Raw genomic sequence first — 22,184 nt, 5'->3', positions numbered from 1 at the left:
TCATAGGATTCAGTCTTCTACTAATTAATAGTCTAATTTCATTTTCCAGTTGTAATATTTTCAAGCTCCAAACCCTGGGTTCACAGGTAAATAAATACCCCTAAATTCCACCTACTTTTCTCTTGTTCTGTCCCTTTTTGGATGTTTGGACACAGTGACAAAACTGAGGCAGGGAGGCCAGCTCTGTGTCACCTGCCCGTCTGTCTGCAGGTTTGAAATCAATTTTTGACAGCCTAACCAAAGACCTTCCCAAGTTTGGCCCAAATGAGAAGAAAGTGTGTTGCGAGCACCTGACCAGCAGACACTTTGTCAGGAAAGGAGGATCATACTAGAGGAGGAGGGAAGAGGAAAGTCTCGGCTGGAGGCCTGACCTGAGGAAGCCAACGCAAGGAGCTGTACAGGAAAAATGACACGCGCTCTGTGAAAGAGGCTGGCAGATACGGACTTGGGCCCTGAAGGGCAGAGGAAACAGCCTCACTGCTGAGAGAGCCAGACTCCCTGGCCCGTGGAAGGTCATCCATCAAGGCAGTAACCACACCAGTAGCAGGGGCAGTTCCCACTTGAATGGTAGGCTAAGGCCTTCTGGGTGGTCCTGTGTCCTTTGTGCGCCAGAGCCAAGACTCCTACCAGCACTGTGTGGGAACAGAACTGGCAGGTCACGTCTCCTACCTCCCTGGCCAGGATTCCAGAAGTCCTTTTCACCTCTGGCTGCACCATCCACATAGCCCCTTCTCTGACCTCTGGGCTCCCCGTTCTGCTGACTTATCCCCACAAACTCCGTAACCCTTCCCTTTTGGCCAAGAATAGCGCTGCTTGCCACCGTGGGTGCAGAGGCCCAGGAGCTTGACAGGGTATCCATTTCCTCATCAAGGACGTATGGCTCAGCAACAGTCTCCCCTCACTTTATGGTATCTCAACTATAGGCAGTTGAACTTAGTGCGACACTGTTCTGGGGTCCACAGAAAGCCCTGTTCCCAGAGTTCTTTTCCCACTGCCCTGTGGGTCTGGCTGTTCTGATGAGTCTGGAATTTCTCATGAAGTTGAGTTTTACAGAGAATGGCCAGGGGAGTCTCTGTCTCTCCACCCCAGCACACACCTGCTGCCAGGGGACAAGGGACACACGATGAGATCACGGAGGCCTGGACCCCACAGGGCAAGGGTAACTTCCCCACAAGTTCCACGCTGGTTTGTCCAGCTCTGCCACCACTGTCTGCTGTCATCCCTGGGAAACCACCTCACTGTGGGTGTCTTTCCTAAAACAGACACATTCAGCATACTGGAAAGGGCATCCTCTCTAATGGAGAAGGGGTTGTGGAGTATTTACCAAAGCTGCACTCTTGTTCTTTATCCTGAATGCCACTGATTTCTCTTGAGTGATGTCACTGTAAGTGTAATGCCTGTCTCCGTGGTTGGGAGAATCTGTGAGGGCTTGTGGCTCGCGAGAGGACGTGGCCGCTTGTAGACCACTTCTGTCGACTTCTGCCTCTGGTGTTGAGTAGCCCTGACTGCCTCATCCCTGTCTCGAGGATCTCCTGTCATCCCTGTAGGTGTGAGAAACTAAACCACAGCACGTCCCATCCCAAGATGGGAAGAAGCAGTGCTCCACTGAGAAGGGCGTGAGGCCAGCTGGTTCCTCGGGAGCTCCCAGCACATGCTGCTCACTGTAGTGCCCACAGGCTGGTTCGGTGAGGGCTCCTGTGTCTGTCTCAAGCTGCCCCAGCAAGTGCGTTCTAACCTCTGGTCTGGTGCTCTGAGGGGCACGCCCTTCTCTTCACCCCTACTACTCCTCCTTGAGCCAAAAAAATGGAAAGAGTCAACATGATCCATTTAAAAATGACTCCCTGTGTGCTTAGAGCTCTGCAAGGCCACCCCGTTTCACTGAGAAAACATCAAGTGCTTACGAAGTCCTTTACGTAGGGTCCCAGCTCCTACATTAGAGCTTGTCAATTATCTGTGAAAAGCCAGGTGGTTTGTTGTTAATGATACAGAAGTGCACTTGGACACAGCAGCGATGTGAACTTGGTGGGTCTGTAAATGCTCTGTCTCAGTTCAGGTCATTTTCAGTAGCACTGCCCCACGTGATCTGGCGACGGATACCATTTATTAGGCTCACCCTCTCTTGGTCTGTGCTGGTCACAATGGCCGCCTCCCCAGACTCACTGCAGCCTCGGCCTGTGTGCTGGCTTGTTCCCTCGGTTACACTCTTCCCCCAGAACAGCCATATGGCTCCTGGCTTCTCCTCACATCTTTGTTCAAATGTCATCTTCTCAGTGAAACCCAAAGCCACTGTCTAACCCACTGCGTCCCCACACCTTTGATCACCCTTCTTCTCCACCGTCCTGCAGCTGCAATGGAACCTCATTCCCAGCCACTATGACCAACTTCTGGACTCCTCCACCAGCCACACCTGCTAGGACATCACCCCCTTTCATAGAGAATACAGCACTCATTCCCAGGCTCCTACTATCTTAGCATTGTATAGACGAAGTCCACAGATAACAGCTAGGCAGAAAATTCACTACCTCGGTGACAGAGACACACCTGGCTTTGGCTTTCCAAGTTCAAAACTCCAAAGAAAATGCCCTGGGTTACCCAGCCATCAGCATAAAGGCTCAGGTGCTCCTTTCCTTGTGCGTAATCTGCACGTGGTCCAACAAATGCCATTAATGGTTAGCCAATAAGGTGTTTACTCCGACTGCCCCCACCTGGGAGGGAATAGGAACCATCTTCAGTTTATAGCCAGAAGGCAAGGCCCAGAGTGGGGGACTTCTCTCCTACAGGTGATCAGTACTGGGAGTAGTGCAGACAGGTCCTCAGCAAGGGGCTCTGGAAGAGGCTGTGGGTGTCCTGGGCTGGCTGCTTGCAGTCAGATGTGTAGCTGCCTGCATTCTCCACTGTCTTTGCACTTCACGAGTCTTGGCTTGGTCCCTGAGCCTCACCCACCCTATGTGCCCTACTCCTGGGAGAACCACAGGAGCCACGTGAGGCCAGCAAAGCTTTCATCTCCTGAAAAGCACAGGTTCTGGGCTGCGGCCTTGCACAGCCCTGAGGCTTTGGAACTTCCTTCCATGTTGATCCAGAGGCTGTGGGGACCACGTTCACACAACAGCTGGGCAACTTCCCCACACAGCCGGCTGCTTGGCTGGTGCGCGTGGAGTTTCCAATAACATTCAGGTTCATTGAGAACGGACAGGAACGTCCTGGTTTCCTCAGCAGCCCGGGCCGTGCCTGTATTTCCTCTGGCTGCTGGGCGTCACCTGCCCTTATCCTTCCCCTTTCAGCGGTGTCTCACGGGCTTCCAAGCCATCGTCACTTGTGGAACTCTGAGAATTGTTCCTTGCTCAGCGGTGAGTATCTAGGGTCCCTGCGTGTTCTCTGTGATCCGGAGCATGCAGGGAGGAGACATCATGGCCGAGCCAGCTGCAGAGCATCTGTCCCTTTCCTGAATCTGATGCTCTGAGGAGCAGCCCGGAAGGGGCAGAGCTGATTTACTTTTTTTGTTTGTTTGTTTTTTGTTTTTAATTTTTTTTTCAATTGGGACAAAGAGAGACAGAGCATGAACGGGGGAGGGGCAGAGAGAGAGGGAGACATAGAATCGGAAAGAGGCTCCAGGCTCTGAGCCATCAGCCCAGAGCCTGACGCGGGGCTCGAACTCACGGACTGCGAGATCGTGACCTGGCTGAAGTCGGACGCTTAACCGACTGCGCCACCCAGGCGCCCGTAATGTTGTATTTATTTTTGAGAGACAGAGGGTCTGTGAGCTGGGGGTGGGGGTGGGGGGTAGGGGCAGAGAGAGGGAGACACAGAACCCACAGCAGGCCCCAGGCCCTGAGCTGTCGGCACAGAGCCCGGCGTGGGGGGCGCGGGCAGAGATGATTTGAGATGATTTGAGACAATGGTCCTGAGACTGTCCGAAGGGCCTGGCTGCCTCCTGAAGGCCTGGGCGCAGAAGCATGCGGTCAGACGTGGGTGCTCTTGAGTTTCCCATGCGGTCAGACGTGGGTGCTCTTGAGTTTCCCCTCAGCCCCTCAGGACAGCCCTCGGGTGTGTGTGTGAGCACATGTGCACTCAGGTCGGCCTGCTGCTCCCACAGGCGGTACCTCCTCGCTGCTGGCCGTCCCCTGCTGTCTCTCACTCCCCCAGCCCCTTGCTCTACCTCCCACTTCCACCCCCACTGCTCTCGTGTCCTGCCCTCCCTCGTTCCCACTCGCATGCTGTCCACCCTGTCGTTAGCCCTCTGGCCCGTCCTTCCCTTTCTTCCGGTCTCTGTGTCTCATACCTGCTCTCAGGCTCTTCCTGTTTATTTCCTTCTTGCCTCGACCCAGTGGTCTGCCTCTGTCTGTCTCCTTTCTCTGGTCTCCCAGTCTCTCTCTCTCTGAACAAATGAACACCTCCACTCTGGGCCTGAGGGAACAGGCATCCTTACCCAGAGAGTCGTTTTTGTCATTCCTCTGTGAAATGTCCCTGCGGAGGGCCCTCTGTGCCGGGCCGAGGTGTATCCGCCTTTCCTGACAGAGGAGTGCAGCTCTGTCCTCACATGCGGCTGCTCCCTGTAACGACACCGGGGGCTGCTGCTACCGTTAAGTAGCACCGCTCTAGCCTGGTGCGGGGCAGAGACGTGGCCACAGGCCTCACAAAGCAAGGCAGGGACGTCAGGCCTCTGAGGGAAGCATCAGGGTGAGGAAAGAGCTTTGTGAAGACGACAGGTGGACAAAAAACAACGCAAGGAAGGCCAGTGGAACGACCTCGTGATCTCTCTGACATCTCGACGTGAAGGGGCTTGGGGGTAAGAGTAAGCGAAATGGGAACCTCAAAAGACAACAGGGGTCAAGCACAGCTCACCTGGGCCCCAGCTGTCCCATGCGCAGCGCCTGTCTCCTGGTCTCCAAGACCCCTTTCCTAGGGAAGGTTCCTGGGAGGCTGTGCCGTCAGCCAGGCTGGCAAGAAAACAGCCTCAGTTGGAGGGCGGCTGCCACAGAGCAGCCAGAGCAGGGGCTTGAGTGGGGTTCCCGGGCCAGCCGCAGCAGCACTGGGAACCCGTCACAAATGCCTTTTCCTGGGGCCCGCCCCCAATCACTGTGCCTGGACATGGCCCCCAGGTGAGTCCGAGCACACTGGAGTTTGAGGGCCACTGCCGTTGCCAGTGGCCTCTGTGTGTCGAGAAGCTCCTTTCAGCAGATTCTTGGCATAACAGCTTTTATCAAAAAGGTTTTCTTCATTCTAAAGCGCTGCGGGGGCGCCTGGGTTGCTCAGTTGGTTGAGCATCCGACTCTTGATTTCATCTAAGGTTATGATCCCAGGGTCGTGGGATCTAGCCCCACGTCAGGCTCTGTGCTGAGCTTGGAGCCTGCTTGATATTCCCCCCCGCCCCTCCCCCACTCTCTTGGGCACACACTCAGTCTCAAAAATAAAAATAAATAAATTTTAAAGCGCTGTGGGCATGTTATGCCAAGAAAAAAAACCGTTTAGGGGCACCTGGGTGGCTAAGTCGGTTAAGTGAACGACTCTTGATTTTGGCTCAGGTCATGCTCTCAAGATGTGAAATTGAGCCCCATGTCAGACTCTGCACTGAGAGGTGGAGCCTGCTTGGGATTCTCTCTCAAAATAAATAAAAAACATTAAAAAAAAAAGTTTAATGGAGGGGGGAAGCTCTGAGCCCCACCATCAAGAGATGACCCTAGAACTCCTAAAAATACCATGGCAATTGAAGCCTTTTACTTTTTTCAGGCCAACATAATATATTTCTCAGAAATCCACCTTTAAGAATTCTACTTCAGGGACGCCTGGGTGGCTCAGTTAAGCGGCTGACTTTGGCCTAAGTCATTATCTCTCAGTTCATGGGTTCCAGCCCCATGTTGGGCTCTGTGCTGACAGGTCAGAGTCTGCAGCCTGCTTTGTATTCTGTGTTTCCCTCCCTCTCTCTGCCCCTTTCCTGCTCATGCTCTATCAAAAATAAGTGCTAAAGAAAAAAAGAGTTCTATTAAACAAATGGTTTATTTTGACTTAAGAACAGAACTTCAGAGGAGATGCAGAGGCTTGTGGCCCTGAGGAAGTCACCGAACTAGAGAGAGGAACAGCATGAAGACGGGTGAACAGGGGGAGTGGAACCTGCACAGGGTGAGTTTTTACCTTCTTCACACTCAGATCCCACAGCCTCAGGAACCACATCCTAGAGAGCAGTGATGTTCCCAAGGATTAAAAAGAAATCACTGCTAAATGGTAGAGTTTACAAAGATACTGAGTGTTTCATTTGCTTAAAAAACACAAAAGCAAATACTCCTCTTAGACAATTTTGTTTCAACAAAAAGTAGCCAGTGGAAACTGGGTCAGGATGTAATATTTTCTTCTAGGGTGTTGGTTAAATAAAGACCTGGCTTTTACAAATTACTGAGCACCCTACAATGGCAGCTTTCAGTTAAGCAGAAGAGGCAGCAGTGGCCGTGGACTGTCCCAATGTTTGCAGCCACAGTGGTTCACTCCAAGAGATACAGAAAGACAGAGCCCTGGTCTGTCCATGCACTGGAGTATTATTTAGCCACGAAAAGGATGGAACTAGTGATACAGGTTTAAACCTGCTAGATGAGAGGGGCAGGCACGGAAGGTCATATCCCTTTCTATGAAATCTCCAGAATAGGCAAATCTGTAGAGAGAAAGAGGAGTAACTCCCAAATGGGTAGATGGTTTCCTTGTAGGGGGTGAAAATGCTTGGAACTGGATAGACGTGGTGATTGTATAATTGAATGTGTGTGCTAAATACACCTGGATTGTTCACTTGAACATGGCTAATTTTGTTACATGAATTTCACTTCACCTTAACAGTTTTTTGATTAAAAAGTTTAAGAGAAGCAAAAACCAAAATAGAGCTTTGGAAGAAAGGCAAAAATAATCAGGAGAAATGTGTTTTGGATGAAGTTAAGCTGGATGAGAAAAGGGGTTTTGTTTTCAAATATACAAAGAGCTGCTATGCAGGTGAGGGCACATGTGCGGATTTTAATATTCCTGGTTCAGAAGCAGCAGAATCAGTGGTAATAAGGGAGAATTAGGGCGACATAAAAAATCTCCACCTCTAAGTGCTATTACCATCAGCTAACATTTGAAATCTTGTGTTGTGGGTACATTTCAAAAGTATTTGATCTAGAACACTGGGGCAGACTCCAGCTCAGACCTGCTCATTCCAAAAAATGAGTTCTTCCGCAGCTCCAGGTGAGTGCAGAGTTCTGCTTACCTTCTGGCTGTTTCCCTGATCTTTGCTGTGAGCTTCGTGACCCCATCAAAGTGCTTCCCTCTGGATGAACCCGCCGTTTCAGGTGGGACCTCTGTGACTCTCTGGCTGGTCCCCAAGGGTCTGTCTCCTCATTGAGCACTTTCCAGTCCTTCCCTGAATCTGGGACCTGAGAACAGACCCCATCATCTGTCACTACAAATTCCTGCCTAAGAGACTTTAAAAGCCCTAACAGTGACATTAGGAAACAATGTGAGACCCAAGGAGGCAGAAGAAAAATACTCTCAGGGCCCTGTAATTAAAAGAAAAAAAAAAAAAGAATACAAGTTGGTCTCAATCCCCTGGTCTCCAGTGATTCAGTGTTAATGGAAGCGCCTAGCACAGAGGTGACGTGGCCGATGTGCTAACCGTGGTGCACACCTGTGCGAAGTGGGGTCAGCCTGCAGCATAGGAAGCTGTGGCCTCAGCACCTGCCCTCTCCCCACCCCCATCCAGCGGAGCACCAAGTCCGGTCATTTCTGCCAGCTGCAAAGTCCCCTCGCCCCAGCCCTTTCCGGCTGCACCCATGAGCCTGCTTCGGGCCACGTTCCTCTGCTGCCGGCCCTCCATCCACTCTCTGCCTACACGGAATCCAGTAGGTCTTTGAAAGCACGGGCTCACGTGCTCTGTCCACACTCTGCGGAGTCCCCCCACTTCTTGCCTAGCCCCTTTCTCCCACCCTCCCTTCTCTGCCAAACATGCCACACCCTCTGCCACCTGAGGCTCCTGACAGCCACTCCTCTGTCACGGCCCGGAGAGGCGGTGCCCACTCTCCATCTGCCCCACAGTCATTCTCCATCACATCAGCCGGCTCGTTCCTGGCTCTTTCTTCCTTTGCTTGTGGTCTGTGTCCCTCCTGGAGTGTAGCCTGCAGCAGGCCATGGACCATGCCTGTCCCGTTCACTGCCCAATCCCCACTGTCTGCCGTCTGGCAGGCACCTCAAAGGCACTTGTGTCTTTCAGAGCCACCTTCATTCATTAAGTCCTCCGTGTAGGACGTGTCCTGTCCGTCGAGTGAGTGAGGAACGTGGCGCGGAGAGGCCTCTGCGTCCTGGCAAGTGCCGTCAGCTTCCGCTCTCCCTCCCCTCCGCTCGCGGTGCCCTTCGCGCCCCAGACAGGCTTCACATGGCTGCGTTACCCCTCACGTTCGTGTCCTGTCCGCATTCCTGGGAAGAGCTTGGCTCTGAAACACCAGGGGCCGCAAGAGACAGAGACTGTCCCCACAGGGAGAGGGCGAGGGGAACTGGAGCAGGATGACTTCTCACCTGTAGGGGTTCCTGCCATTCACCCGTCCCAGGTCTGACTCCACACACATGCTACTGCTGGCCCTTCTCCGCGCCGTCCCAGGTGTTACTGTCCCGACGCCATGGATCCTTCGTGAACTTCCTCAGCTTCGTCCCTGATGCGTCCCCACCACACTCTCTGCCCTCTGCACATTATGTCAACACCACTCAATCCTCAGTCCTGTGAAATGCTACGCCCCTCTCCGGTCCCCCTCCCACAGCCCAAGGACATGTCTGCCTTCTCACCAGGGACACCGGTACCTCCAGTTCCAGCGATGCCATCTCCGCACCCAGCCAGCTGCTTCCTGTTGAGCACAGAGGTGCTCAGGCTACAGCATTCCTGTGACCCACACGCCTCCTTCAGTCTGTGCCTCTCCTGGACCTCTGGTTGTGATCTCAGTTGCCTTCTTCCCACAAGTCTCCCACAACCAAAGCCACGTTCCTGTTGTGCTGTGCCTTTCACGGCTCCCTTCTCCCAAAATGTACAAGATCGTGACACTGACCGGATCTCACACCTAGTACTACCTGGACAAACGCACACTGTGTGAAACTCATCGCTATCCCGCACTGATGCCTTAATCTTGGTGGCAGCAGCTCTGATACAACTTTGTTTACTGCATAACCATAGCATCTGCACTCAAGGAACCTTTCAGCAAGAGAGACTGGATGTTAATTCACCAACTCTAATTTTCCTGATCTCCTGAGTGAGGGACAGTGTCCTTTCCCTGGCCTTTTGGAGAACTGTTCTGAGCTTTAACTTTTGTATTAGGGACCCTAAACATCCACTGACTGTATCAGTGTGTACATTATTTCACCAAATGAGAAATCCTCCCCATAGACGAAGGACATGGGACCAACCCAAGATAGCTAAGAGTTTGTGGTGAGTGGCGGGGGGCTACTGTGCATTTCTCAACACGTCTCCAGCAATGGGATTGCTATGCTCCTCACCCTAATTCATAATTAAACTCACCAGGTTCTGAGTTGCCTGTTCTCACCTGTTGCCCAGACGCACTCTCTACATCCTCAACTAGAGCCACAGCTTCCTCACCATTTTCTGGATGTTGCTTCCTCACCCAGGTCTGGATCTCCTGTGGCAAGATGGTGAGAAACTGCTCCAAAACCAGCAGCTCCAGTATTTGCTCTTTTGAGTGTGTCTTAGGCCTTAGCCACTGACAGCAGAGTTCCCAGAGCTTGCTAAATCTTCATGGGGGCCAGCTACCTCCTGGGAGCATTAGTGCCTGAAGCGTTGGCGGGAAGTTTCAGAGTCAGAGCCATTGCTGGGAAGGGCTGACTTCTGTCCCTCTGTGGAGTCCTCACTTGGGGATGGGTATGCCTGGGGACTCATTGTTGCAGCCATGACTGGCTTCAGCAAACTGGCTCACTGGTAGCCGCTTCTACTCTACAGAGCAGATTCCATTTCTTCTCAGATCACTAGGAAGCCATTCTTCTGGAGACCAGTGAAAGAAGAGACACATGAGAATACCAGAGTGGTGCAGATGCACAGTTGAGAAAGACTAGGCTTTGAAGGGAGGCTGCAGAAAAGGGAAAAGACAGGGTAAATTTATCTCCTATTCCTTCCCTCTGCCTCTTGTGATGCATTTTATGTCCTTTTCCTTTGCTTCCTCCACAATCCAAGCCAAGGATCTAAAGCACTGGAAATACCAAAATAGTTTTCATCACATCCAGATGGTGTTTGCTAATGAATTCTCCAAACTACTTTCTTTTGTTTCCCATAGGTCGGGATCTTGTCCCTGCCCTCCCTCCCCTCCGGAAGCCAGGAGCCACCTTCCCAATTGCCACCTTCTCTTAAGGTGCCTCTAGTTCAACTTCTTCATCACTTTCACCCTCCCCCCTGCCGCCGCCGCCGCCACCACCACACACACACATGCACACACACGGTGTGGATGAGAAATGACTGGTTTGCTGTATGCTCTTATTCTCCAGTATTCCTTTCTATTTTTGAATGCAGTCTCTTCTTCCTTTGTGAAAGAGTCCCTCTCTAGCCCAGTGGATCTCGTGGTGCTATCCGTTACAGTACCCCACCCCACCCCCCTTGGGGAGCAGGCATGTGACATAAACAGAGCCTGTCAAAATTCTCCTGAGATTTTACCTACCGGTGGGGTAGGAGAAGTTCCAAATTTCCTAGGAATTGCTGAATTGGGTGGGTGTAAGACTTGAGCATGGGACTTTGGCTGGAGTCATGATCTCACGGTTCATGAGTTTGAGCTCCTCGACCAGCTCTGTGCTGACAGCTCAGAGCCTGGAGCCTACTTTAGATTCTGTCTCCCTCTCTCTCTCTGCCCCTCCCCCACTTGCACTCTGTCTCTCTCTCTCCCCAAAATAAATAAACATTAAAAAATATTAAAAAGAAAATAAAAACCGGACTCAAGTTACTCTTCTTCCAAAGAAGTTAAACTGCCTTCACTTATAATCACTTTACATGTAATGCAGCCCAAGATGCTAGAAGTAGAGAAATGGAAGGCATTATTGATCTTTTTAACAAAAACAGGAGCATCACATGGCATAGCTCCTCAGCACAAGGTCACGGACTCGAAGAAGTATCCCATGCCTCACAGATTTTCTACTTCCTGCACCTTCTCTGGATGAGGAATAATTTAATAAATGCTATCCTAGTTTCATGCGGAAGACGGAGCCTGTGCTCTTCATGACCCCTGCCATCTCCCCCTCCCATAGTTTGTTGTAAAACGCCGGTATCGGAAATGTGTTTCACTCCGACGAAGACGCTGGCGCTTGGCGGGAAGCAGGACGAAGACGGGAGCAGGGCTGATTCACTTCGCGCTCGGCAGGGACGCTCTGAGGACTCCCGCTGAGCCCGGTGCGAGGTGTGGGGAAACATCCGCACGGGCAAGGCCCGGAAGGAGGACCGCGCCTGTCCCCACCGTCCTGAAAAGGTTCCCAGCGGCAAAGGGGCTCACAGGCGGGCGTCGGACCCCGCTGCGAGACCGCGGCCGCGAGGAAAGGGAACACTCACCGGACTCGCTCAGCCGCCGGGCCGGAAGTATGCACTAGGAGCCCCGGCGCTAGTCCGTCGGCTACGCAGGCTCGCGAGCAGCGCCTTTGGACTACAACTCCCGGCGTGCACTGCGAAGGCCGGGCGTCGTCCCTCGCCAGCACCGACAGACTCAGCAGCAAATAGACACGAGAGAACGCCTTCTGGGAGCCAATCCCCCAGGGGAGGGGGCGGGCCCTCCTGCGGCGCAGTTCTCGCGTCATTCCTCCTCAGCCAGTGGAAGTGTCCGCGACGAGCGGCCCCGCCCCCGTCCCTGGCTCCCAGGTTCTGGGTCCCGGGTCCCCAGAGAGGTGAGTCCGCGGCCGGTGGGCGCGGGTTGTGGGGCCGTCGGCGAAGCTGCCGCTTCAGGCGCAGCCCCGGCCCGCACGCAGCCACGAAGCTGAACCGCGCGCCGGAGAGCCCGCAGCTCCGCCTCGCCAGGGGCAGCCGGGGCACCCTCAGAGGCCGGAGCGAGTGGGCCTGCCGGGCGTCGGGAGCGAGCCGCCGCCGTGCTCAGCCTGCCTTGCTGCGCGTGGGGGTTCCGATCCCTCCCCTCCGGCACGCGCAGCCCCGCGGCTCCGGGCGACGTGCTCGAGGTCGGTGCAGCCCGGGTGCCGCGGAGCTGGCGCAGGCCACCTGTGTGACAACTTGAACTTTTCCTAGGATTTTCCGACCGCCAGATGGATCACCTTGCGCAGTTCCTCTGAGACCTCGTGCGTTTATCGATGAAATAAAAAGCAAGATTTTCCCCAGTTCCTTTTAGAACGTTATGACTTTTCTCCATTTGGAGACAGCTCAGGAAAGTGCCAGAGGGACAGACAGCTCCTCTCCGTCGGGCCCTGCGTTGTCTTCGGGAGCTTGGGGCCTGTATGTGCCCCGCCCTCGCTGACATCTTTCCAGCGCTTAGAGACACTTGTCCAGAGTCATGATCTTGAAGGCTTGAGCCGCTTGCCAGGAGAGAGAGGCTGTCTCCTGAGCCCCAAGATGGCGGCTAAGATGGAGATAACTTTGAGCTCGCAGTCCCACATTCAGGCCTCCTCCAAGCCAGAGAGACACATAATAACAAAGCTGGAAGAGAAACGGGGACCCGCTCTGCAAAAGGACCGCCCCGATCCCGAGCTCTCCCGCCAGAGCTTCCGACGGTTTTGTTACCAAGAGGTGTCTGGACCCCAAGAGGCACTCGCCCGGCTGCAGCAGCTCTGCCGTCAGTGGCTGCAGCCCGAGCTGCACACCAAAGAGCAGATATTGGAGCTGCTGGTGCTGGAGCAGTTCCTGAACATCCTGCCCTCGGAGATTCAGGCTCGCGTCAGGCATCGATGTCCAATGAGCTGCAGGGAGATTGTGACCCTGGTGGAAGATTTTCAAAGAGCAGCCAAGAGACCAAAGCAGTGGGTAAGGAGGGCCCTCCCTCGTGGTCCCCAGAATTTCGTTTTCATCTGGATAGTTTCTGGTCTTTGGCTCCCTCCCTAGTTAGTCCAGAAATGGATCGGATGGCTTCGAAGGGTGCTTCTGGCTTCTGTTTGGGAACACCCCCTGAGAGAGATCACTGGTTGTCAGAAAACTCAGGCACTGGCACTCCAGTGAGGAAGTAGAGGATCAAGTAAGGTTCTTGCTTTTTGGCTGCCCGATCTCCCCACACCCATTCCTCCTGAAGGTTTCCTACAATCAGGATTCTTAGTAGAAAGGATCATATTGTTGGGTAGGAACTTGATTTGGGGGGAATTTCCTGGTGGACCTTGTTTTGGTGAAGTGTCCTGCTTTTGGATCAGGAAGTTGCAGCTCAGTTGGCCAGTGTTTCTTCCAGCCCCCACCCCCAAATCAGACTCCAGTCAGAAGCGAGGCAGGAAGCAAACAACCATGTGTTTTGGGGAATGGAGGCAGTCAGAGAGCAGGGTGAGCAGTGCACTCAGAGCCCTGCTACTACTGGGATCTCCTTCCCAGGGAAGCCTGGGGCAGAACAATTGATTAGTTTTGTTTTTTTTGTTGTTGTTGTTGTTTTTTAATGTCCTCACCATCCTGCTTCCCCATCCAGCAGGACCTGTTTCCAGTAGAAGTTGGGAGGCACATGGACATAGGGTGACGATCTGCTGGGCCAGTGTCATGACTAACCCTGATATTTGTGCCTTCTCTGTGTTGACTCTGAGGTCTTGAGAAAGACTCATGCTTTAGGGGCACCCACTCAAGAAATACTGGCTGATTTGAAGCAGCCTCTCTAATCATTCTGCATGTCCTTCCCTTTGCTTCCTTTGAGAGTCTCCGAAGTCTTTCCAAGTTGACCTCCAGGCTGTTGTCAGGAATTCCCGGGGTAAAGGGGTCATCACAGAGCAGTGAGAGAGGTCATGCTCCTCTCTACTGAGTCCTCTGGCTGCACTCTAATGCATGGGGCTTGTTCCTAGGTGGCCGTGTGTATGCAGGGGCAGAAGGTGCTCTTGGAGAAAACTGGATCTCAGCTTGGAGAACAGGAACTACCAGACTTTCAACTGCAAACTCCTAGGAGGTTTCCCCGGGAGAGTGCTCTGGAGGAGCCTTCCCAGGCGGGATCTCCAGACCAGCTGAGCTCTCATCATTGGGAAAAATCCACACTCCTCCAGGAACCAAGCCCCAGATTGGCTGGTACAGGTAAACACTTGATGCCTCTTCTCTCCCTAAGTCCTTTACCTCCAGCAGATTATCTCGTCGTTCTGAAAAGCCATAGACCTTGCGTTGAGTTTGTTTAATGTTTTATATAACAGGAGAGCTTTATTCCCTAACAAATTTCACAGATTAGAATGGTAGCAATACTGTACATAAGAAGTACGTTTCTTTCAGTGTCTCTTAATGACTCTAACAATGCAGTACACAATAGGATTATCTAGGTCCTACTTTTCTGTTCCTTTCAGAGCTTCTTACAGTGAAGACAGATCCACATATGGCCACTGATGAACATCCAGGCAAACCTTGGCTGAGTTTCATCACTTAAAATGGTCCCATGTTTAGAAAGCGCCTAAAGAATGTTAGGCTCATTAAAGGAAATGTCCCGCTCCATAATATCTTCAGCCTCTTCCTCTCCCTGTGATGTCTTATGTCTATTTCCCCACCTGTCTCTGGTACAATGCCAGTAATTGTTAGCCCTGCTGTACTCGAAGACCAAATGACAGTGACACTTTGGCCAATCTTAGTGATGTGAATACAGAGGCTGGTCAGCAAGTTAGAGCAAAAAGTTACCAGAAGGCTAGAACGCATTGGTTTTTTAAGATTTGCTACATTCAGTGAAATACTTGAATTTGGTTATTCTTGGAACTTAAGAATGGAGAAGACCAAGGTGCTGGGCGGGGGCGGGGGCGGGGGTGGGGGGGTGGGGTGCTCAGTCAGTTGAGCGTCAACTCTTGATTTCTACTCAGGTCATGATCTCACTGTTCATGGGATCGAGCCCTGCGCTGGGCTCTATGCTGACAGTGCAGAGCCTGCTTGGGATTCTCTCTCTTCCTGTCTCTGTGTCTCTCCCCTGCTCACGTTCTCTCTCAAAATAAATAACCATAAAAAATAAATAATAATGGAGAAGACCTGGGGCATCCAGTGGAAAAGTACTGTGATCCTGGCTGAGGTCCTGACCCATAACCTATGGACTTCGTGGTCCTGGGCCTGCACACTCCCTTCTCCTGCCTCATCACAGGCAGCTCAGTGTGCATTCGGGCTCCATCTTGTTTTATTTGATCGCTGCAGGTACATTCTCACGTTCTTCACCCCGAACATCACAGTGCCTTCCATCAGAGCTGCACCGCTCAGTGCAGTTGCCGCTGGCCACAGGTGGCTATTTAAATTTTATTTATGGAGATAGAATTCACATGCTCTAAAATTCACCCCTTCAAAGTGTACAGTTCAGTGGTTTTTAGTGTATTTGTGCACTTGTGCAACCATGCCCTCTAATTCTTGGATATTTTTGTAGCCTCAAAAAGAAACCCAGACCCATTGGCAGTCACTCTCCATTGCCCCTTCTTCCAGCCCCTGGCAACCACTGTGTACTTTCTGTCTCTGGATTTGCCTGTTCTGGATGTTTCAGAATCACATTGGTTGTGCTGTTTTGTGACTGGCTTCTTTCCCTGAGCGTAATGTTTTCACGGTTCATGCATGTTGTAACACGTATCATTCACTACTTTGTTCCTTTTATGGTGGATTTTCCATTATACAGACACGGTGTTTATGCATCAGTTGATGGTCATTTGGGGTATTTCCATTTTTTGGCTATTATATATCATGCTGCTGTGAACATTTGTGTACACGTTTTTGTGTGGTCATGTTGTCATTTCTGTTGGCCGTATACCTCGGAGTGGCATAGCTGGGTCACACGGTAACTATGCTTAACCTTGCGAGGAAATGCCAGACTGTTTTCCAGAACGGCTGCGCCATTCTACGTGCCCGCCAGCAGTCCCTGGGAGGATTCTGATTTCCCCACGTCCTTGTCAACACTTGTCAGTCTTTTTGGTTACAGCAGTCCCATTAGGTGTGAAGTGGTAGCTCATGGAGATTTTATTTCCCTGATGGCGAATGACGTTGAGCATTTTTCCATGTGCTTACCGATCAGTCATGTATCTTCTTTGGAGAAGTATCCATTCAGATCCTTTGCCCATCTCTCATTTGCATTAGTCTTTTTGTTTTAAGAGTTCTCTGTATATCTTGGATACTAGAGTCTTATATATATAATTTACAAGTATTTTTCCCCACTTTGGGTTGTCCTTTCACTTCCTTAATAGTATACTTTGAAGCACAAATGTTTCTAGTTTTGATCAAATCCAATTTATTTTTTTGTTAGCTTGCTTGTGTTCTTGGTGACATATCTAAAATACCATCGTCTAATCCAGAGTCACAGAGATTTACGCCAATGTTTTGTTCAAAGGGACATTGGGTTAGCTCTTATATTTAGGCCTTTGATCCATTTGGGGTTGTTGTTTGTTGTGTTATGAGGCAAGGGTCCACACTCATTCTTTTCCAAGTGGATATCCAGTTGTCCGAGCCGCTTTTATTGAAAGAAGTGTTCTCTCCCCATTGAATTGTGTCGACAACCTTGTTGAAAAGCAGTTGACCATAATTGTACAGGCTGCTCATTTAAATCTGGATTTAAATTAATGTAAATTAAATGAAATGTAAACTTCGGTTTCTCAGTCACACTAGCCACATTTCAGGGACTCAGTAGCTCTAGCTGGCTAGTGGCTACCCTGTTGAATAGCACGTGCACAGGTACCCATACACGTGTATCCTTCCCACCTGGCAGGAATCCTACAGGGTAGCACAACTCCAGATCCTTCTACCTGCCCACAGACATTCCAGCTCATTTCCATCCCAATCCTCAATCGTGATGGTCACAAACTGTGGAGTTTCTGAAGTCAGGATACACGTCTAGCCTGTGTTACGGTTTTTAACCCCAATGCTGTCACGTTTGTAATGAACGAACATGCCACGTTTGCTGCATTTCCCATTATTTAAAGAAACTGTGGCGATCACTCAGTGTCCATGTGAGTGAGTGTGTTGCAGTGTTGAAATTTCAACTCTCTCTTATTTCCATTTGTTAATTAATGCTGGGGCTGATGGGTCTGCTTTTCCATATTTTTTCTTTCCCTAACCTTTCCCTAAAGGTCGGAAGAAGACATGGGGTTGGGGAACTTGGTTCCTAACTCTAATACAAATTAGAATCACCCCAGGAACCTGTTAACCATGCAGATCTCCAGGTCCCACCCCCCCAGAGATCCTGACTCCACAGCTGTGGGGATGCAGGGACAGCCTGCTTGCGTAACAGGTGGCCCAGATGAGTCGAATGCAAGTTGCCAGGAGAGGACCACACTTCGAGAATGTTTCTTAGCTCTTTTGCTGAGGTCCTTTCTTCAGAGCCCAGGAAATGAAACCTGTTCTTTCTAATTGTAGAGGCCCCCAGAATGAAAAGTGACAACAAGGAAAATCCGCAGCCAGAGGGGGCTAAAGGAGGGAAGCCATGTGCCCTGTCCCCTGGCAGACCCAAAGGTAACGGTCTGCAGAGTCCCGAACCGAGAGGGGCGAATAGGAATGAACCCCGGTTGTCACGGAGGCAGGTCAGCCCCCCGAATGCTCAGAAGCCATTCGCTCACTACCAGAGACATTGCAGGGAACTGGAGTACATCAGCAGCCCCCTGAAAAGCCACCCGCTGAGAGAGCTGAAGAAAAGCAAAGGGGGCAGAAGGAGCCTGAGCAGTCGCTTGCAGCGCCTCGGTCACCAGGCGGCCCGCTCGGCAAAGAAGCCTTACAAATGTGATGACTGTGGGAAAAGCTTCACGTGGAATTCGGAGCTGAAAAGACACAAGCGGGTGCACACAGGGGAGAGGCCCTACACGTGCGGAGAGTGTGGGAACTGCTTTGGGCGCCAGTCAACACTGAAACTGCACCAGAGGATCCACACCGGGGAGAAGCCCTACCAGTGCGGCCAGTGTGGGAAAAGCTTTCGCCAGAGCTCAAACCTCCACCAGCACCACAGACTCCACCACGGGGACTGAAAGCGGGGCTTCGTTCTCTCCGTTCAGAAGGAAGGCATCCGAATTTCTCCTTCCCTTACTTGCATGTAAATCCCAGGGTGTCTGTGTGACTTACAAGGAAAGCAAGAAGTCCCTGAGGGATGCGGTGCACGTTTGGCCCGTGAGGAGTTCCAGAAGATGCCGAGGGGGACGTGACCGTGTCGGTGACAGGGTGAAGAAGTCGCAGGTCTGGGCGTTGGGTCAGAGAGAACTGGGGTCTCTGCTGGAGAGCAGGGAGTGACCGCTGAGAGAATCCGGCCCATCCCACAGGTGCCCCTCCCCCCACCTTGTGTGCAGTCTTCCCCCTGCCGCTTTATTTATTCTCTAAATACGTTCAAGGGGAAATTCCTTATGTATATACCTGATGTACTAGCTGTCGTGCCCGACAGTCTTTACTGCACACGCACTTCGGTAATAACGATCAGTGATTTCAAGGCAAAAGCTCATTGGAATATAAATCCCCTAATACTCTTTCTGTCATTGCTGGCCGTTCATAATAAAGGACACATGAAGCGAGAGCGTAAACGTGTTTGTGTGAGGACAGGATTCCCGAGTACGTAGTTCTCCACACGCATGCGCACACACAGTGAGGGGAGCCCTCACTGCTCTCCTTCCTCAGGCCGGTGAGGAAATGTTAGAAAACTGGATTCTTTCAGGACCTTTACTAAGAACCACTGAAATGGGTTAATTTTAGGACGTGTAAATTCTCTCTCGGTGAAGCTTCTAAAAAAGAAATCACAAAAGATATCCGCACGAAGTGTTCAGGTCGTGGAACGAGGCCAGAGTTGATCTCGGTCCGTCCCCACATTCTTTCGGAGTAAGAATCCGAACCCGGTCGGTGTGGTCCTTAGTCGCCCACAGCGAACGAGTGGATCTCGGACTTCCGGGAAGACCGCTGGTAGATGGGTGCCTCCGGCGGGAAGCGGCCGTGGGGCGTTTCTTCTAAAGCGAGGATACCCGAATATCCGCAGGTCCCTGCCGGCCTCCTCCAGGCCGTCTACCGTGCTGCATCTTCCACCCCCAGGGGGCTCTGCGCACACCCGTCCCTTTGACCTTACGACCTGCCGCCCCCACCACTTCCTCCCTCTCCTGCCTCACAGGAGTGGCCTGCCCAGCAAAGCCTTCCCTGGGCACTTTTATTGTGTCACTCCCTGCCTCACACCACACGCCGGTGCTGCTCACCCTGGGAGCAGATTTGCCCCCCAGGGGACGTTTGGCAGTGTCTGGAAATGCTTTTGGTGCTTATGACTCGGGGGCAGGGAGCGGAGCTCCTGACCTCTAGTGGGTGGAGACCAGGATGCAGCCGAGCGCGCCGCAGTGCACAGGACAGCCCCACCACGGGGTCACCTGGCCCAGCGTGGCAGTAGTGCCGAGGTCGGGAGCTGTACTGTTCACGGCAAAGGCTCTTTAGGGACAGGAACCATATTTTCCCATCATGTTAGCTTTTGGACTGAGCCCACGCCCCGCCAAGAGAAATAGGTGTTCCGTCAGGGCCAAGTCCTGAGTCAGAGATCCTGGTGACGATGTGTTCAATGCAGTGGACAAAGCCTCTTGTCTCCTGGGCAGAGAGAGACTTAATGGAAGCTCATTGGCCTTTCTCGTCGTTTTTAGCGGACCTTTAGACTGATTCACAGTCCCCTTCCCGGCAACCACGTTAGATTTGAGAGGAGTTTGGGGTGCCTGGGTGGTTCTGTCACTTAAGCATCTGACTTCGGCTCAGGTCATGATTTCACAGTCCATGAGTTTGAGCCCCGCCTCAGGCGCTGTGCCGACAGCTCAGAGTCTGGAGCCTGCTTCGGATTCTGTGTCTCCCTCACTTTGCCCCTTCCCCACTTGCCCTGTCTCTCTCTCTCTCAAAAATAAAATAAAAACTAAAAAAAAAAAAAAAAAAAAAAGGTTTTAGAGGAGTTTGCCCTCATTACTCCTCCTGCTCCTTACGTCACCCCTGTCTGTTGCCTCTCACCGGTCAGGACCTCTTGATTCCTCCTTTGTCCCCACCTCATCCATCTCCTTTTCCCAGGCCAATTTTGCTGTCATAAGACCCCCTTAATCATAGTTATGTCTGTATCAGTTTCCCATCGGCACTGTAACAGATAGATGATCACAAACTTAGTGGCTTAAAACAACACAGTCTCTTAGAGTTCCAAGGGTCAGAAGCCCAACGTCAGGTTCACAGAGCCAAAATTAAGGTGTCCGAATGGGTGAATCTGTTTCCCTGCCTTTCTGAGCTTCTAGTGGCCATTGTATTCTGTGGCTTATGGCCCCCTCCTCCATCTTCAAAGTGCATGTCTCCATTCTCTGACACCGCATCCCCTTGTCCTCTGACTCTTACCCTCCGGCCTCCCTCTTTAAACTGCTGTAATGTTTATATTTGGGCTCACCCAGATAATCCAAGATAATCTCCCCGTCTCAAGATTCTTAATCATATCTGCAAAAATCCCTTTTGCCCTATAAGGTAACATTCACGGCTCCAGGGATTAGGATGTGGGCATCTTCGGTTGGGGGGTTGGGGGGGCGGATTTGGCCCAACCAGACCCATGTGTTGAATCAACTTGGTTAGTCAAAGATCTCTCCTGAAAGCGAATGAACTAGATTTCCAGTCTTCTTATTTATTAAGAATTGGAACAGGAAGACTTCTTTAAATAAGAGCTTTGTTTGTTTGGTATGTTTTGGAGAACTTTGTGTATGTGCTCTCTCTCTACTGCACACATTCAGTGATTGCTGAATCTTAGGAGTGCTTGGATGGCTCAGTCAGTTAAGTGTCTGAATCTTGGTTTCGGCTCAGGTTGTGATCTTCTGGTTCACGGGTTCGAGCCCCGTGTCAGGCTCTGTGCTGACAACGTGGAGCCTGCTTGGGATTCTCTGTCTCTGCCCCTAACTCACCCTCTCCCTGTCTGTCTCAAAAATAAGTAAACATTTAAAAAAATAATTGCTGAATCGTAAAGTCAAATGTGGTCCTTGGATAAATGTGGCACAATTGCCAATCTGAATCCCACTCCTTCCCAGAAAGTTTTCAAACCTGTGATGCTCCCTTGTCTCTCCCAGCCCAGTTTTCCTCCGGCAGGTAAGGCTCAACTCCAGTGAGGAGAGTCTGAAGGGTGGAAGAAGACGCACAGCCCCATTTATAGGTGTGCTCAGTTCTGCAGATGTGGGGTTCTCCCCACCCCCCTGCCCTTGTGTGGATGCACCGGAGGCCTCCGCACGGACCACCCACCTGCTGGCTCGCAGTTAGTGACCCCATTTCAGTGATAATATTTCTCCTCTTGTGTGCGTCCCTCACCCATGAGCAACCTGAACGGTTTACTATTTTCTGTGGGTTTGGCTTGTACTTAGCCATGGGTGGGGGTGACTCCTACTTGAGGTATTCTGTTCCCCGGTTGCCCCCAGGGAGTCAGAGAAGGAAGCATTCGTGCACAGGTTGGGGATCTGGACCTCGCAGATTTCCCTGAAAAAGCATTTTCCATCTACAGTAGATGAGGACTTGCAAAACTCTTCCCTTCATACCATTACCATTCCCGACAGAGTCAACAACTCCCAAATACCATCCAGTACACAGTGTTGACGTTTCCCCCAATGTTTCTAAAAGAAAAATGCTTTTTTTTTTTTTTTAGAGCTCTTTTGAGATCTACTTCAATATAACATTCGTCCCTTTAAAGTATATAGTTCAATAATTACGGGATCTTCATGGAGGTGTGCAACCATCGCCACAATCTAATTGAGAATATTTTCAGCAGCTAAGAAGGAACTCCATCATGTTGAGCGGTCGCTCCCCACCCCTGTGTCCCCTGTGAACAGTGCCTTCCAGGTCCATTCACGTCCTAGCAGGCATCAGAACTTTATCCTTTTCGTGACCGAGTAATATTCCTCCGTGTGCGTGGACCGCTTTTGTTTATCCGTCCATCCAGTGCGGGACGTTTGGGTTGTTTCCACTTTGGGGCTCTTGTGAGTAGTGCCGCTGTGAACGCGCGCCCGAGGCTTTCTGTGAGCATGTGTTTTCGTTTCTTGTGCGTATATACCTACGAGCGGAATTGCCAGGTCGAATGCTGACTTGACACTGAAGTGTTTCTGAGGAGCTGCCAGACTTTTTCACACCGCACCTCACGTCCCCACCTGCG

The 22,184-nt window shown here is 51.5% G+C and overlaps 1 protein-coding gene and 1 long non-coding RNA gene across 5 annotated transcripts; one reads left to right on the top strand and one right to left on the bottom strand.

Moving 5' to 3' along the window:
- Positions 1–3,727: 3,727 nt before the first annotated feature.
- Positions 3,728–10,840, bottom strand: LOC122471755. 3 transcript variants are annotated; one of them, XR_006294262.1, is made up of 4 exons: positions 7,226–10,840; positions 4,843–4,937; positions 4,427–4,550; positions 3,728–3,939 (listed from the first exon to the last, which is right to left on the bottom strand). It is a non-coding gene; the product is annotated as an uncharacterized LOC122471755 (long non-coding RNA). The 3 variants fall into 3 exon arrangements; XR_006294261.1 differs by lacking the exon at positions 3,728–3,939 and having other exon boundaries at positions 4,186–4,550; positions 7,226–7,391; positions 9,540–10,840; XR_006294260.1 differs by lacking the exon at positions 3,728–3,939 and having other exon boundaries at positions 4,186–4,550.
- Positions 10,841–11,791: 951 nt separating this feature from the next.
- Positions 11,792–18,587, top strand: ZNF174 (zinc finger protein 174). Of its 2 annotated transcripts, none has more exons than XM_043560739.1 (3): positions 11,792–12,946; positions 13,951–14,173; positions 17,450–18,587. In XM_043560739.1, the coding sequence occupies exons 1-3, from the start codon at positions 12,539–12,541 to the stop codon at positions 18,049–18,051; spliced, it is 1,233 nt and encodes a 410-aa protein (XP_043416674.1). In that variant the 5' UTR covers positions 11,792–12,538; the 3' UTR covers positions 18,052–18,587. The 2 variants fall into 2 exon arrangements, with proteins under 2 accessions (XP_043416674.1, XP_043416675.1); XM_043560740.1 differs by lacking the exon at positions 17,450–18,587 and adding an exon at positions 14,434–14,576 and having other exon boundaries at positions 11,840–12,946.
- The last annotated feature ends 3,597 nt before the right edge of the window (positions 18,588–22,184 follow it).

Source organism: Prionailurus bengalensis, chromosome E3 (genome assembly GCF_016509475.1).
Source record: "Prionailurus bengalensis isolate Pbe53 chromosome E3, Fcat_Pben_1.1_paternal_pri, whole genome shotgun sequence".
Taxonomy (NCBI): domain Eukaryota; kingdom Metazoa; phylum Chordata; class Mammalia; order Carnivora; family Felidae; genus Prionailurus; species Prionailurus bengalensis.
The sequence above is the reverse complement of the archived record's forward strand: the minus strand, read 5'-3'. Positions and strand labels throughout refer to the sequence as shown.